Source organism: Vidua macroura, chromosome 7 (genome assembly GCF_024509145.1).
Source record: "Vidua macroura isolate BioBank_ID:100142 chromosome 7, ASM2450914v1, whole genome shotgun sequence".
Classification (NCBI taxonomy): Eukaryota; Metazoa; Chordata; class Aves; order Passeriformes; family Viduidae; genus Vidua; species Vidua macroura.
In genome coordinates, this window is record NC_071577.1 from 22,128,826 (window position 1) to 22,146,768 (window position 17,943).

The 17,943-nt window shown below is 35.6% G+C and overlaps 1 protein-coding gene across 1 annotated transcript in view; it reads left to right on the forward strand.

Moving 5' to 3' along the window:
- The first annotated feature begins 9,543 nt into the window (after positions 1 to 9,543).
- LOC128809778 (sodium channel protein type 2 subunit alpha-like) overlaps positions 9,544 to 17,943 on the forward strand; it is a 45,435-nt gene continuing 37,035 nt past the window's right edge. The window contains exons 1-6 of the mRNA XM_053982045.1: positions 9,544 to 9,816; positions 11,490 to 11,608; positions 12,864 to 12,953; positions 13,814 to 13,942; positions 14,392 to 14,483; positions 15,531 to 15,767. Coding sequence (XP_053838020.1) covers positions 9,544 to 9,816; positions 11,490 to 11,608; positions 12,864 to 12,953; positions 13,814 to 13,942; positions 14,392 to 14,483; positions 15,531 to 15,767 — 940 coding nt within the window. The remainder of the gene's footprint in view (positions 9,817 to 11,489; positions 11,609 to 12,863; positions 12,954 to 13,813; positions 13,943 to 14,391; positions 14,484 to 15,530; positions 15,768 to 17,943) is intronic.

Here is a 17,943-nt window from a genome sequence, read left to right on the forward strand (position 1 = left end):
CATATAAATTGAATTGGTTAGGACAGAATATGTAGATGACAACTAAGAAGGTACAAACTAATAATATACTATGGAACACAAGTCACAGGAGGTAAGGACCAAAGCAGACATGTAAGAGAAACTTCATTCTGTGACAAAGCCTTGACAATGGACTTCCATTTAACAGTTCTGTCCACAGGAATAAGATATTTTGGAGTGATGCTAATGCCACTGTTTATACTGCTCCCAATCACAGAATCACAGAATAGGTCAGGTTGGAAGGGACCAACCTCCCTGCTCAGGTAGAGTCATCCCAGAGCACATGGCAATCTGTACCAAAAAAAGCTTTACTTTGTAAGTAATTGAATCGCCACTAAAACAAAAAAGAAACCAACCAAAAAATGAACAAATGCAGTTTTAAATGTCATCATGGTGTCAAGTGGTCTAGCATATTCTTGCTTTCCTTCTCATGCTCTCATGTTCATGGTGAAGCAGATAGTGAACTTTGTCAGTGAGGCTGACAGCCTGAAATTCTCTTGCACCAAAAGAGCATTGTGTTTCAGGCTGTTGAACTGAATGGAATAATTGGTATTGAACTCTCATTTCAGTTTTACAGGCTTATTCTGCTTCTGTGGCTTTTTTAATGGATGTCATTAATAAACAATTTTTTTCTGATACATACAAAATTTCAGTAATATACTGGAAGGAACAAAATCTTTTCTGAACCTAACAGGTAGACCTTTTCAAGAACATCGTACCATACATCTCTGTATTGATGCATGCTGATGCCATTTTCCACTTTTGGTGTGTTTGCAGGAAGCCCTAGAATGGATGTGGGAATTTTGCCCCCACATTGCTGTAAACTGAGCCAGGTTTTACCAATCATCCCAGCGTGTATCCATTTGCAGAACAGTAGCTGAGTCTTTCTAGGAAATTAGACCAGCACAGAAAGTAGACTCAGATTACACTAATGAGGCCATTAAATGAGATATAAGGAGCCTGTCTGGCCAGAAAGAGGAACGGAAAGAGGTCTGGCTGTACTCCTTGCTTTGTGTCTTCTGCATTCTGCAGCCAGTTTTCACATTCTGTGTGTTTACTTTGGTGGGAGAGTTGCTTTCTTTCCTCCTCCTGCCCCCCCCATCCCCCTCCACATTCATTTTCCCTGCTTTCTTATTTGCCAAAAGGAAAAAAAAAAAAGCTATGCAAAAATTTGAGGAAGAAGACCTGACATAAGTAGTGTTTGCAGGCTAAAAAGCTCATGACATGCACTAACAAAGCACATTGGCTTTCAAAAGTCTTCCCAATTATATGTCTGTTCTCACAAAGAAAATGAAGACCTCTGTAAAATGGTCAGTTATGCTCTCCGACCATTTTACAGAGGTCTTCATTTTCTTTGTGAGAAATAAAAGTGCAATGGAATGACTGTTTTAAAATAGTTGTTAGAAATATTTAATAAAAGTCCATCATCTTTATTAGGTCATAATACCAATGTTACCTATAACAGCAAATAAACTTAAAGATAGCTTCAGAATTTTAGCAGTTTTCAGTCAATGAAAAAATTTATTTTCTTTTATCGGTAGATATGTTCTTTTCTGCTATGTTCTAAATATAATTAGCTTCTGGTAGATAAAAACCAGACTGTGTACATTTTAAGGATTCAGGAACATTTTTTACTGTTTCAAATCTAGTCAAACATAGGTTTCTGTTCTGTAGTATGTTACTAATTTGTATCTTTTTAGTTTATTAATATTTAAGAGGACTTTTCTAATATTAAAAAAATCTTCAGGTTATTAAACTTTGATTTGGGACAGCTTAAAAAGCTCATTTAATATAAGTTCCTAATTCACTTTTGTTTTTTTGGCGGGGGGGGTGGTTTTTGGGAGCTGTACTGGTTTTACATCATTTATCACTGTTGCTTTGCAGTGGTGCCTTGTGTTAGTGGTGGCCCAGTACTGAAGCAGAACACAAAAAGGAGAATGAAATTCTGATAACAGGCAAGCAATAACCTACAGCAATTATTGCAGAGCTCCACCTACAAGAATATGAGCCAGAAGGTTGGAGGCTGCAGCTGATGCGGGAGGCTGATAGACAGCTGGTAAAAGAAGCCTGGGCTCTTCCATGAGGAGCAGGCTGGAAGACACACTGCAAGAATATGGGGTAGCAACCTCAAACACATCCCTTGTACATACTTGTACTTCCTGTAGATTATATAAGGTAACCTTTGCCTCCTTTTGAGCTGGGTTTGGAACTATCTGCCTTGAGAAGGTGCCTACCAAGCTATATTTTCCTCTGATATCTGCAGTCTTATTTTACATAAGTTATTATGAATTCAACACCAAAACTTTCATTAGAATTTTGCTTTTTTTTTCCCCTCTAGATGCAGTTGGTACAAACTATTCATTTCTATTTCAGACACAACACACACATTCCTTGTCTGGAAAAATCAGACAGAATGTTTTCTTCTAACTTTCATGGAATTGGTCATAAATCAGAGTAGGATTGCATTAATGAAAGTTATTTCTGTAACCACAGTGTTGGTACAGCCATAGGGATCTCAATACATTAACTTTAATCTGATAGAGGTAAGGCATCCAAGATTATTTTAATTTTAAATAAATTTTACAGTGAAGTTATCAGAAAGATAACAAAACTCAATCACTTCACAGTCTAGTGTAAAAAATTTATAACAAGGGATTCACCTGCATAAGTTGGAATAATTCACTTGGAGGTGGTATCATGTACAAACTTTGAGTGATTTACTTGGAGCATTCTGATAAATGAGGCTTGATACTTGTAAGAGTCAGAGTAATGAAAAATCCCATGTACGTGGATGCATGCAGTTTCTTTACTGTGCACAATGTTTATGTACTTTGCAATATAATTGCATTTAATTTATTTAGTACTGTATTAATAATTAATTAATACAAACTTACAAGGCCTGAGCAAGTTCTGCAGCACATCTGATTTGCTCTCTGAGTAGTAAATGAACTTTCAGGGGATATATTTTAATGGTTCAGCACTGGATTCCCTGGGAAAATTCTAGCACCTAGCCATAAAAGAATGAAAGCGGCTCTCAATTTTTTTCCCTGTTTCCAGAACTACAATTTTAGGAATCTGGCTGTTACATCCTAAGGAGTTCAAATAGCTAAAACAAGTTAAGTGGTGTACTATCTTTTGTAACTCACAATTACTGGGTAATAAAGACTCCGTGTGAAGAAAATAAACTTATCCTTTGTAGTAGTTGCCCTTCCTTCATGCTCTCTTTCAGCTAAGGAATGCAAGGAAAATAAAGACTGCAGAAGTACCATGATTATTTTAAAATATATGTAGAGTATCGTTTCATAGCTTAATCTCCAAGCAGCTATGTTATGTTACTATATATTATCCACTGAGAAATTTCTTTTTTCTGTTTATCTTTTTGTCATCACAAGGCAGACCCCTCGCCAGGTGATAATTAGCATTGACTCCATGATTCACAGAAGGCTGCTCCATCTATCTTTATTAAGAAACCCATTGCTTTTATAGACAGTTACAATGCACGTGTACTTGATTGGTCCTTTAATTAAGACACCATCACCACTGACTAATTAGGAAACCACCCTTTGGTAAACAGATCTCCATAACACATTCCACATGTTCACAATAACAGGTGCAGCAAGTGGAGATAAGAATTGTTTCTCTTTCTTTTCTCTGATCTTCTCACAGCCTTTCTCAGGTGATGCCTGGGAAAGTTGTGTGTTTCTCTCTGTGGCCAGAGAGCTGCTGCCACATCTTTTAAGAATCAAACCAAGGAGTTAGATACACACTGATTTCAGTCCACAGATAGAAGTAGTATTTAAAAGTTTTTATAGTTGTCTTTACTATGAATTTACACAGAAATATTATCCAAACGTATAAATATGAAGGTCATAATGTAATTAACTTGATATTATCATCTTTGGCATCGTACAAATAGTGTTTTGGAGCAAAGGCACTAAACACACGTTATCAGGGCTTTGTGATGGAAACTATGTAAAGTCTTATTTTGTCATAAATTTGTTAAATGACACATAAATAACAGCAGAAAATTGAAGAAGTAATCTGGAGAAATGAGGAGGAAAAAGCCCTACACATTGATAATGAAATCTTGAAAGACTGAACACCAGGATTTACAACAACAAATCTGCCCCACAGTATAACATAAGAATGCAAAGATAAGTTTCAGTGACTGATACCATTTATGTGACTCACAGAAAAGGTTCACTGAACTTATGTCGCCAGATGAAAATACTGAGAGAATTTTTACAATTTTTACATATTATTTTATAAATACATGAAAGTAATGGGCTATTGAAGTGATGGGCTATTGAAGTGAATAACAGCCTTAGTGTAGGAGCAAATCTGATAGAAACTTGTCTTTATATTCTAAGAGGAGTTAACAGGCTGAGGAAGCTTTAAATTAGGTTTATAATGCAGAGAGTTGGCTACATAACTTATTTGGACCTAACTAGAAGCATCAAAACTTGATGTTTTGAGCAGTATTCCTCTCGTCTGGAGAAATGTCCAAGTAGTCATACAGGTAACAGAAAATATCATATGTGCATATCACATTTGTGGCAATGTATCGTGGTTTTCACAGTTCTTCCGTGCCTAGCCAATAGTAAAATCTCTTACAGTTTTTTATTTGCTGTATTGGCTCTGTTCCAAGGTGGCTGCTTGATACATGGGGATTGAATTGCTTTTTGTGAGGACTGAATTTCCTAGATCTGCACCCAATTAATGCATTTTCTGACATAAAGGAAAGGCAAACTGATCTGCCTCTAAGTGGTTGCAGAATCTAAAAGGGGGCTTATATTAGAGAATTTTTTTTTTTTAAGATCAGCTGTAGCATCCTCTATATTTTAAGCATTTTTCATTCCTGCAATATTTTTGTATGTCTTCTGTGTATTACCGTAAGTTCACAAATTGAAATCAGAGGCTGTTGAATTGAAAATACCTAGTTTAGAGTATCTTTGGAAGTAATACAGGTTGTGTGAGGCAATTTTCATATAAGGGGTAGAACCCATTAAACTGAACAGAAGTGCATTTTGTCTTCTGTAAGCATTTATTTTGAGTTTTAAAATTATTTTCATGGACAAGCTATAGAGAATGAAATTACTTACAGACGAAAGAATGACATAGTAAAATATTTTCTTTAAAAATCAGCTGTCCCACTTAGTGCTATTGCATTAGCACAATCTTTTGTTGAGACGTATCAGGGGTGAAATATAGCATAGATCTAATCTATTCAGTCTCAAAGCAATAAATAATTCAGAAACCTTTTAGTTCTTATTGATGTTTAGGAGCAGATGCTTTCTAGATTAAACCACTGTCCTAAGAATTTTCTGGATTTGTCTTAGAGCCTCCTGCTTGTTTTGCAAACAGTTTTGTTACAGAATTGTAAAATTGACATAGCAGTAATAAACCTGTCTTATTTTCTGTAGAAAATGAAGGCTGCATCACTGCTCAATGACAATATATTAGTTAATAAAATAAGTCTTAATTTATATAGTAGAATTAAACACCCATGGGAAAAAAAAACCTTATTTTTTTATATACAGAAATGCACAAAAAAGAGCCTAGCAAAAAAAATAAATCTGTAAATTTGATTATGACTCCTCAGATTTGATCACTTGCCTAAATGAAGTTCACTGAACATCTTTACCTGTCTTATTTTTTAATGAAATTTCATACATGTGAGGCTTAGATGTGTTTTGAGGCGTAGTAGTTTCAGTAGTATAGCTTCTTTAGTACTCTGAAAGCTTTATTCAAGTTACTCAAGTAACACTATGAAATGCACCATAGCAGAGAGAACATTGGAAACAATACTGTAAAACATTCATCATTATGTTGTAGAATACTTAGCAGGAAGAGAAGATGTGTTGTTTCTACCTTTGAAAAATGTTAAGATAAAAATGCTATGTTAGGGAAACACATTTTGTAAGTACTGAGGGTTTGTTGCTGACTGGTTTGTTTAAGCTTGACCATTATTTTTGCAAATATTAAAAGTAATATAGAAACAAATATATATTTTTTAAATTTATATATATATATATATATATATATATGGAAACAATAAAAACTATATATTCATGTTTTTTTTCACAGTTGGGTGGACTCAAACTTAAAACCCCTAACTTAATATAAATTACCCTGATGCTTTTCATTGTATACGTATTAAGACTATTTTTCAAAAGATCAGCTAAAAATTATTCTTGCTCATTCTACCATACTCCATAAGAGTATATTTATGTTACCATTAGTATCAGGTTGTTGACTAGTTCATTCCTGCCCTAGGAGTTTCCTCCTAGTACCGTCCTACTACAGTCTGTGGTTTGTAGCAGTTTTCTGTAATCTTTCATTTCTAATTTGAATTTTCTGTCTTGCTTGATGGACAGGGTCTCCAGTCAGGTTTACATGCACAACGTAGCCATGAAAGATTAGAAGCCTATTTATTAACTGTAAGCTGAGAAAATGGGGATTTATGTGCTGGGTTTTGTTTCTACTGATGGTGATTTTTTTTAATGTTGGGCTTTCAAAAGGACCTTCATGAGATTTTTTGGACGGAATGGTGACAGTTTCTTCAGGATTCACATTAAATATGGTTTTCTAGTCTGATTGTTATCTTAGTTCGTAATACAAATGCTGTCAAAATTGCAGGAAAGAGACACATACAAATCTATCCTGCTTTATCTTTTTTTGGGTTTTTTTAATTCAGCTTTTTTCTTGGGTAAAGTGATTTTCATGAGCTAACAGTATAAGCAGCATCACTTTCTTCCACAGTGTTACAATACTTATGTATTTGCAGTACTTTAAAACAGTCATGAAAAGGAAACAGTCACTGAACTGAAACTCAAGAAATATTTAATAGGTGGGGGTTATTTTTCCCAGCATGGGCCGTGATTAGGCTGCTAGAATAAGGCATTCATAGAAGATATTTGTCATGTAGTGGAAAATTACTTTTTTTGGTTTGTGTTAACACTGAAAATTGTGCTGCAGACATTGACTGTGGTGTCTCCAGGGAGAAATGCTGGAGTTCATCTCAACCCTACGGGTACCACTTCAGCCTTGCTGAATAAACCAGCGGAATATGAACACGCAAGCGGAAACATTGGTTTTCATTCTGATCACAACTGCAATAACTCAGAAAAACTGCCATAAGGCTGTAGTGGTATTTGGTAAAATGAACAGTCATGAACTTTTACTTTTATGCATTATAGACCTTTAAAGAGTAAATTTGGACAAAATGCATAGACAGACATAACAGTTAGTGAAATTTTCAAGTACATTGTTTGATAACAAGTAGTTTCTGTGGGCATCTCATTTGTCACTTTCCAAGTCCATATGCCTAACATTGACTAGAAAACTATTTTTGAAGTTTGAGTCTTCATTAAATAATGAGAACATCTTCTGAAAGATTAGCTGAATGTTATGGTATGTATTTGTATTCTCATCCAGTATCTCCCTTTTTTTTTGTTTGTTTGGTTTTGTTTGGTTAGTTTTTGTTGTTCACATGCTTGTTTCTGAAGATAATAATTGAAACACAAAGTTACCTAAGTATTTCTTAGACTGCCAAGTGTACTCCTACTTGTTTATAGGCATAGTGGTCAGTGAATGTGTAGCTGTGCTGAAAAGCTTGTATTTTATTTAGCCTCTAAAGAGCAACATTCCCGTGACAGGGCAGCACAATATGTACAGCTCCTTTTTCATTTGGTTATAAGATAGAAGTTGGTCTGATAGCTGTACATCTTACTTTTTTGCTAACCATTTTAGATAATAACTGAGTGGGTGTGGACTACTTATAATGGCATTAACTTTTTGCATCATTCATGAAATACAAATTTTATTACAAATGCTGTCCTCAGAATCTGTTACAATACATATAGTACTGGTATATAAAACGTCATTCCTGTGTTACAGACATACATACATTATACATATGTTACTGACTTTTTTTTTTTAGGAAAACATACTATTTAATACTGCTACCACCTTGGTGTAGGAGAAAGCCCCTACAAGAACTTTCCTTGACTTAAAAAAAAAATATATATATAGACTCAACTGTTTGCACTAAGGAAATTATTTTTCTGAATTTGCAGCTTACAAATGAAGAAGCAGATAATATCTACCCCTCTATTTTATAAAAAAAAAAATCCCAAACCCAGAATTGTAAGCTAAATAAATGACCTAAAGGTACCATGTAATATTTGTGTTACCTTAGCTCTTAAGTAAAAATGAAGTTGAAGGAAAGTGATCCTGGTGTTCTTCCTTGGAAGACAGATCTCACTCCATTTTTGATGGTGAAGGTTTTTTGGTTATTTAGAGCCATGTGTGTCATTCAACTTCTGAAGGAAAAGTACCTTTTGAGACACAGCTGGTTGTCAGTCCAAGTAGGATTGGTCAGATCTTCAGGCTCACTGATGCTTAGGACTTTAGAACGATTTGCCCCAAAAGGCTAAACAGCAATCAAATCTTGCATTTGAAAATGGTGAATCGCTTTAAGATGAAACAGATGAGATTAGGCATTTTTATATAAATAAGGAAAGACTTGACATTCTCAGGCTTTCTTTTCCAGACAAAAAAAAAACTGTCTGTGTTTTCTTAAAGTGCTTAGCAGGTGACATGAAAAATGTCTGATTTCTATAATTATTTATTAGGAAATTTCTCATCTCTTTAGTAGTCAGTGTAAAGAGCCCCCCCCTCTTTTTGTCTCTGTTGTGGTATGTGCCAAAGACTTGTGCTGTGCTTTTTGTATAAATCTAAAACACTTCATCCATCATAACTCATGTAATTGCAGAGAGAGCGCCATCAAAGTTACAATTGGAAATCAGGTAGATATGAATCAGAAAGCCTAAAAGGGAAAGACTAAACTTCAGGCCAGTTGCTTTCTGCCTGTGAATATGGCTTTATATATACCATGTGTTTGTGTAGTACCTAATAGTATCACATAAACATTAGTTTGGCAGTGGTAGTATAAGCCACCAGATGGAGCAATGTTGCCATAAGAAATTGAGAGTAATAAAAATAGCATGTTTTTTCTTTCTGCTTTGTAATATCAATGCAAGGTTTTTTAAGGTGGTGTGCCAAAAATGTATAGATCTTTATGGCAGAGGTTGTGATCATTGACTGCAATACTTAGCTGTGCTGAAACACTTTTTACTTTTGCACAATAAAGTAACTTAGTATTAGGCTAGGGAAAGTTAGAATGTTTGTTCTTTTTTTGTTGTGAGGTATTAACCTGAGTTGACAAACTGTAAGAAAATTTTGTCTCTTTTTTCTTTCATTAGTTTTTTCTTTACTTCCTAACTTCTATCTCTTTGCCATGAGTAGCTAATTTTCTATTAAGTGTCTGGCTGTTAATTGAAATATTTCTTCCTACAGGGCTTTATAAAGAGAAAGAGGCAGATTCTGACTATGTCAAAAGCTGATATTTGGGGATTTTGTTGGTGGTGTGACCTTCTGTTTCTTCTTTCTTTTTCCTACATGTCCTCCTAGGATCTTCTTACACAAGAGCCTAAAAGCTTTTAAAATTTGCAGAATGAAAAGATGGCACGGGCAATGCTGGTACCACCAGGACCTGACAGCTTCTTCTATTTCACTGAAGAATCTCTTGCAGCTATTGAAAAACGTATTGCTGATGAAAAATTTCATTCTGACCAAGATGAGCCTACAGATGATGCTGGTCATGAAGCAAACCACCCAGAGCCAAATAATGACTTAGAGGCAGGAAAGACACTGCCATTTATTTATGGTGATATTCCTCCAGGAATGGTGTCTGAACCCCTGGAGGACCTGGACCCATATTACATCAATAAAAAAGTAAGTGGTTTGTATTAAGAATGTAATTAGAGCACTCCTGTTTTACTGTAACCTGATAAATGCTCTGCTGGGGAGTTGGTTAGAAGCACTGGTTGAAAGTATCATGCAGTAGGTGCTATCATGTTAGTTATTTTGATTTCATTATAAAGTTGCAGTTACAACTGTAACTCTTGCTAAAGTTGCCTTTAAAAAAAAAAAGGGAAAAAAGGCAATTTTCTTTTAATGTCTCATGTTATGGTATTTTAGTTAATGGATTTTGTATTAAATGTCCTGTAATCTCTTTAGGTCTGATTTAATACTGAACCATTTGAAAACTTTCCATCTCTCTGGCTGCTCTCTGGGTTTTTGTAAGAAACATGATACCCGAGATCTAGTTCATTACAGATGTCTTTAGACAAAATGCTCACTCAGTCATATGACAGAACAATCACTGTCAAACATTCCTGAAAATATCATAAAAATGTTTGGTTTACAAAATTAAAAAAAAAAAAAGCGTAAAGACTAAACCAATATTTGTGTTTCAATATTGGGTCTATGTTATAGGCCCAATATAGACCTGAAGACAAAATCTAAATTGATATATACTGATTCAGTTTCATTCACAGAAATACTGATCAAAAAGGAAGAAAAGAGCAAGGTGTTTACTTTGGCAAGTACACATGAAGGAAAGTTATTTTTATATATGCATGTGAAGTGAAATGATGTCAAGAAAGAAAACAAAACTGAGTTTACATTAAAAAGGCAGTACAAAATAAGTAGCAAGTTGTTATTTTATTGTGTAATCAATAAAATGCTTTTTGACTTAAAACCATAGAATGAGTTTTTGAAATTAAGTACTGAATAATCAACAAAATAGTATCTTGCAAGATAAGAATTTAACCAAAGAGCTGTATTATATCTGTAATAAGCAACCTAATTAAAGTAGTGTTTTTTCCTAGTATAAAATGTTGAATACTAATAATCAGATGCAGATTTTTTAGTTATTTCAGTTTTTGTTCTGTTGACTTCACAAACACTACTGACAAATGACCTATTTATTTTGTAGTAAAATATCATTAGAAAACAGAAATATTCAGTGTTGTAGCCTGCTTATTTCCAGATATTAAATTCTGGGAGAATAGTCATTAAATGTAGATTGAATTAAGATTTCATTAGATGATATTTTCATCGTGTCTCCTATTTAAAATCAAAAATGGTTACGTTGATGGTTAATAGTGACAGCTGCACAAGCAATAAAAGCAGTAAAGCCAAGGATTTTAAAAGTCAAGGATGTCTCACCCCAAAAGCAGTTTTAACATGCTGAAATGGTTAAATAGTTCCTTGTGAGGTCCCAAAAATTGGTTACTTATGTGCTTTGTTTTGTGTTGTTCTGAAATGCAAGTAAAAGAGCTGCATTAAATTTAAATGTAAAAAGTGACATTTAAATTATAGTTTTAATGTAATAACTTAATCCTAGAAAATCTGAAATGCAGATTTTAAGACCACAAAGAATGCATGGTGTAGCATTTTTGTTGCTCATATGAAAATTTAGAATCTGTTATTTCCTTCTGCAATTCTACTGAAAATAAATTTGGCTACTGACATGTGTGTAATGTGTATTATGCTAAAGCTGCTAAAATGTATCCTTAATTTCCTAACCCCACTACCCTGATGCCCTTTTTGTCTATTTTTAGACATTTATAGTACTGGATAAAGCGAAGACAATCCACAGGTTCAGTGCCACACCTGCCTTGTACCTTTTATCTCCTTTCAATATCACTAGAAGACTAGCTATTAAGATTTTGGTTCATTCATATCCTTTTCAAGTGGTTTGTTAAAAATTGTTACTGATTAATATTATTAATATTAACACTAGGAGTTTTGATTTAGTGTTTGAATGTGTTCTTGCCTTTAATTCTTTCAAAATCAATCTGAGCTAAGATTAGTCATTTCACCTGCTGATGAAATTCAGAAGAAAAGTCAGAGTTCCCTAAGGGGCAGTATTGAACCCAACCCTGTCTAAAAGCTTTATGGATGATCTGGATGAGGGGAGTGAGCGTGCCCTTGGTGAGTTTGTGGATATCACCAAGTTGTGTGGGACTGTCGATCTGCTGGAGGGTAGGAATGCCCTGTGGAGGGATCTGGACAGGCTGGATTGATGGGCCAGACCAAGAGCATGAGGTTCAACACGACCAACTGCTGGGTCCTACAAACTGGCCACAACAGCCCCATGCAGTGCTACAGGCTGGGGGCAGTGGCTGGAAAGTGGCCTGTGGAAAAGGGCTTGGGGGTGCTGGTACACAGCAGCTGAACACATGCAGCAGCCACAGCACACATCAGTGTGTGCCCAGGTGGCCAAGAAAACCAGGGGCAATCCTGGCCTGTATCAGGAATAGCGTGGCCAAAAGGGCCAGGACAATGGCTGTCCCCCTGTACTCGGCACTGGTGAGGCCACACCTCGAGTGCTGTGTCCAGTTCTGGGCACCTCAGTTCAGAAAGGACATCGAGGTGCTGGAGCAGGTCCAGAGAAGGGCAGTGAAGCTGGTGAAGGGTGTGGAGAGTGAGTCCTGTGAGGAGCAGCTGAGGGAAGGAGGATGTAACCAGGTGGGGGGCAGGCTCTTCTCCCAGGTAACCAGTGACAGGACAAGAGGAAATGGCCTCAAGCTGCACCAGGGGAAGTTCAGGTTGGACATCAGGAGGAATTTCTTCACAAAAAAGTTTGTCAAGCATTGGAATGGACTTCCCAGGGAAGTAGTAGCGTCAATATCCAGGAGGTGTTCAGGAAATGGCTGTATGTGGCATGTAGTGCCATGGTCTAGTTGACAAGTGAAGAGTTAGAAGTTGGATTTGGTGACCTCAGCAGTCTTTTCAAACCTAAATGATTCTGTGATAGGTGTATAACCATCATTCTTGTGAAATATCTTTGCATTATTTATGACATTGCTAGTGATAGTAAACTGACTTGTATTGTGTATGTTGTCAGTATTCTATGTCCTGGTCAATTCCTTGTATTTTGTGTTGTGCAAATTTGGCTTTTAAAAGGGGTATGTTCCTTAACTATGGTCAACATTGTTCAACAAGGTCATTATGCTCACTATTTTGGCAAATTGTGTGTTAATGACATGGGGGAATCTTCCAGAATGGGCGAAGAATGTAGAGTAAGTATACTTAAATGGGCTAATAATTGTTAAAATGCTTTAATAATGAAAAGAAAATTAAGAGCTAGACCATGCAGTTTTACTTACTTCTGTAATACCAGTATTCTCCTTTTCCCTTCTTGGAGTTTGATCGTGGCTGCAACCCAAAGCAGCACAGTCCTGCAAGCTCTGCGAAGGAAAGAAACTGTGACATTCTTAAACTTTGTCTCTGAACAAAATGCTGATAAATACATTTCCTCAGAATGTTCATACAAGCAATGTTTTCATGAATTCTCCTTCCTGTTCTTTATAATTAAAAAAAAAAAGAAAAAAAAAAAGAAATTGGTCATTCCACCCAAAACTACTGGTTTTCAGTGTGGAAGATGCTTTCTCTAACCCCTCTGAAACATCTTCATTTTGTGCAGCAAAATCTAGTTATGGGACACACCCACTCTTTAAAGAAAGTACATCTGCTGAGGATTAGCATTTATCATTCTTAGGTCTGCCTGGTCAACTGTCAAGTACCTTCAGTAAATAGATTTTACTTACCCATGGACTTTATTTCTCATGTGGCAAACATGCTCAAATGTTATTTGAAAATTTTTTTTTTTTCATGTTACTTATGATTATCATTATTATTGCTGAAATTAAAAAATCTTATGTGCTAGAAACTGCAAAAATATTTTTTTAACAAAATTAAAAAGTATAATCCTATTGTCTCACAAAAGAATGGTGGAAAAACAGTCATACTTTATGTGAGTTTATAACTGCTGTTCAGTGCATGTACTAATTACTGGGTTTGACTTATTTTCCTGTATGCTCATGATGTGTCACTGAACAGCACAACAATCTTTAACTTTTGCTTGAATGATTTTTCATAGGTACACTTTCACTGGAATTTATACTTTTGAATTTCTAGTAAAAGTCTTTGCAAGAGGCTTCTGTATGAATGATTTTACGTGCCTTCGTGACCCCTGGAACTGGCTTGATTTTGTTGTCATTTCCTTTGCGTAAGTATATAATATTTTTTAAGTAAAATAACAAATTTTTTAACCTGTAATAATTTGTTTGGCTTATATTTGTTCATATGAATGTAATTGTAGCTGAATTGTGCTTCAGGTTTTTCCTCTAGAATATTTTGCACTAACGTAGCACATAGCAGAATTGGTGGAATATTCCACAGTACAGAAGATACCACTGACAATCAATTTAAAAAAGGATTTTAATAACAAAAGCAGGTCTTTTAGGTTTCATTTTAAATTTGCAGTTAAGGGTGAATTTCTTAGGGAAAACTTAATTGAAACAGGAAAATATGAATGCAAGTCTTTGATTTTAACTTATTCCTTCAAAACAAAAAAAAAAAAACCAAAACAAAACCCCCAGGATTTCTGGATTTCAGGTCCAGGTAAGTAGTATAAACTCTGCCTTAATTCTGAATAACTGTGATTTAATCCTACAGGTATATAACAGAATTTGTAAACCTAGGCAATGTTTCAGCTCTTCGAACTTTCAGAGTATTGAGAGCTTTGAAAACTATTTCTGTAATTCCAGGTAAGAAGTAACTGTGTAAAATAGTATACACTCTACGTCACCTCTGTTTAATTTTGTGTGTGCTGTCATTGTGTTTGTGTGTGGAATCACTCACTACAGATATGTGACAGAGTTTGTGGACCTGGGCAATGTCTCAGCGTTGAGAACATTCAGAGTTCTCCGAGCTTTGAAAACAATATCAGTCATTCCAGGTGAGAGCGAGGTTAAACACTGAGGCTGATTGAAACTGCACAGAAGCTGAACTCATGTTTTTAACAGAAACAGCCCAGTTTTCATCTTAATTTCAATTTCATTTCCTTTTCTAATTCTGTAAAACAGTTAGCCTCAGAGTTTAATAGTCAATTGCATGAAGAACTCATTTGCATAGCCTGTATATTCCTCCATGTAATGATGTCAAATTTTCTCTCCCATATTAAGGATCAAAATTGAGTCTTTTGAATGTTAATGTTACATATACGTATTTATGAAAGACATTTGGGATTGAAAATTTTAGAGTTTCGTAAAAGCTGAATTTCTGACAGAGGAATAAGATAATAATGAATAGCATGGGGACTGCATGATGTAGTTATTAGCTTATGATGCCCATCTTCACCAAACCCCACCTCCAACAGAAGATGATGCATTAGAATGTAGGCATTAAAATTACTACTGAAATAAAATTGCGGTCTCTTTTTGTTTGCTGTTATAGAACCAAATGTTGTGTATTGTAATAGAATATTGGCAAAGGTTTGGAGCAAGAGGCATCAAAAAGAAAATAAAATAAACTATTTTCTTTAGATGTAGTGTACATATATAGAGAGCATGAATTCAAAGGTCTTGATTTGTAGAGCAGGTGCTTTGGAATGTGTGCCATTCATTCCCATTCATAATTTCAAAATATTTTTCAGGAATGATGAAACTTATTGGTAGCTTTTCCTTTGGAAAATGCTTTAAGACTGTTGTTTTGAAGCTGTGCATGGTATTTAGTAGTGTGTTGGAGACATTTAGATTGCATTTTAGCTTAGTTAGATATTTAATATTGTAATACAAATCTGCCTCTGTTTGCAGGCCTGAAGACTATTGTAGGAGCCCTGATTCAGTCTGTGAAGAAGCTCTCGGATGTGATGATCCTGACTGTATTTTGCTTGAGTGTATTTGCACTGATAGGGCTGCAGCTGTTTATGGGCAACTTGAAGAATAAATGCCTGTTCTGGCCAACAGAAAATTCAACAGCTTATGAAAAGCATGTAGTCCCATACTTTAATGGTACAGAATTTGACTGGGCAGCATACATTAATGAAGAAAGTAAGAAATACTGTGGTAACTTGCTGATTTTTTTTTTTTTTTTTGTATATAAACCAACATACCACCACAAGATAAATGTTTTATACTGCAGACTAAAGATGAAAAAAAAAATTAATTGGATGGCAAAGAATAGGAATTTGTGTATATTACATCCCAAACTCATGCTGACGTGGTTGCTCTTTCCATTAACTGCCCTTAGAAATGTATGTAGAGGCTTATGTTAGTTTTAGAATCATGGAATCATGCAGGTTGGACAGGAATCTCCACAGTCCAGACCAGCTGCCTCTCAGCTGCAGGTCCAGTTCGAGCAGACTGCTCAATCCCTTGTTCCAGTCAAGTTTTTAGTGTCTCTAAGGATTGAGATGTCACAGCTTCTTCTGGGCAGCATGTGCCAGCATTTGACCAGTCTCACAGAAACTTTCTTGAATATCATTTCAGAATTTCCCATGCTCAAACTTTTATTGATAAGTTGCCTCTTATCATTCCGGAGTACACTCCTGAGATGAGTCAGGCTCCATCTTCATTACAGTCTTTCATGTTTTACTTGTAGGTGGACTGAGATCTTTGCCCATGCCTTCTTCCACGCCTGCTCCCTCCCTAGTCTTCTCAAGGCCTCACAAAACCAATTCTTTTATGCTCTTTTTGTATGTTTAGGGTATAAAAAAGACAGAGAAAGGCTAGATAAATATGAGGGCCTAGTTAAGAGGTGTTTTTTTTAATTTGGTAGAGGTAACAAACCAGTTGCTTTCACTGATACACAACTCCCCAGGCAGGTTGAGATTCTGGTAGGAAAGAGATGGTATTCAGCTTTAGGATTTGTTGCTTGGGACTGAAAAAGATGTTTTTATCCAGATATTTGCCAGCAGGCTTAATGTCTGTAGACTGAAGGGATAACATCCAGGCTGGTTCAGAAACATGTAGATGCTTATGTTTTGTATTTCTGTCCTTTTAAGTGATCGCATCAATAACATTATAATACGCAATGAAGTGTGAGGTGTAGTATAATAACTTCTCTAATTACGAAAAATCTGTTTCCCCCCTGTGTGGGTTTGTACTAGAAGTGGATTTACAGGGCATTGCTTAGTGATTAATTATAAAAGTTGTGTATTTAAGTAAAAAGAAATATGTAGGATAATGGATGCTAGCTTTCCTCCCCAGTGACTCTCACAAAAAGTAAAGGAAAATACTGTTGTTACAGGCTGAGTTTTGATGAACCAGATTTTCTCCCATTTTTAACATTGGGCATTAAAGTTGTCTGCTGTTTTCTGCATTTTTGGGTTATCTTTCTATAGTTATGAATTGTTTAAATTCTGTGACTGTGTTTATGTTTTTTGTGAAATCTGTTGTTTTAGCTAGTTTTCCTAAGAAGGGATGGAGTGAAAATGGAGTGGTGATAGTGCTTTTTGGGCAATTTTGGCTGATAGTTTGAAGATGCTACAGAACATTTGTGAATTCTCACTTCAGATACAGGTTATACATTACCTGTAAATAGATTCTCTGTTTCCAGTTTGCACTAGGTGGCAATCTAAAAGAAATAAAATTTTCTGGAATATCAGTTGCTTTCTGTGCTACATGTTTTGTCTTTGCTGGGCATCACAGAGTGCTGATGCAGGCAAGGCTGTTTGGTCTGGTTGTTTTTGTATTCCTGCTTTCTCTCATATCTATTCTTAATCATTTGTATAATGCAGTGTCAGCTGCATTATAAGTACTGGTTTTGAATGGTAGATTCAAAACTATATTCATCACTATATTTAAATGTTCAGTTTAGAATCCTTCTATGTTCAAATATTATTCATCGTCCTATATTCGTATATTATGGGCTGTTCCTGATTATTTAAATACAGTAAGTTTTTTACCCTATGAAAGCCAAAACCTTTGTCAGCTTGAAAGCAGCTGAGAATGACAGCACTAGGTTGAGTGAATGACAGCTATACTAGGTTGATTTAGTTGAATGTTTTCCCAGATTTCTGTCTCTTTTCCAGATCTCAGTGCCTGGGTATCCTCATGGTGAGCAGTATCTCCTTGTATCTAGTCAGAACCTCTCTTGTTTGTAATTATCCCTGTTGTCTATCATTCTTCTGCCATGCACAATTGAGAAGAACCTGTCTCTGTCCCCTTGATAACTTCCTTGGAGTTACTGGATGCTTTCTACCAACTCCCCCCAGAGCCCTCCCTT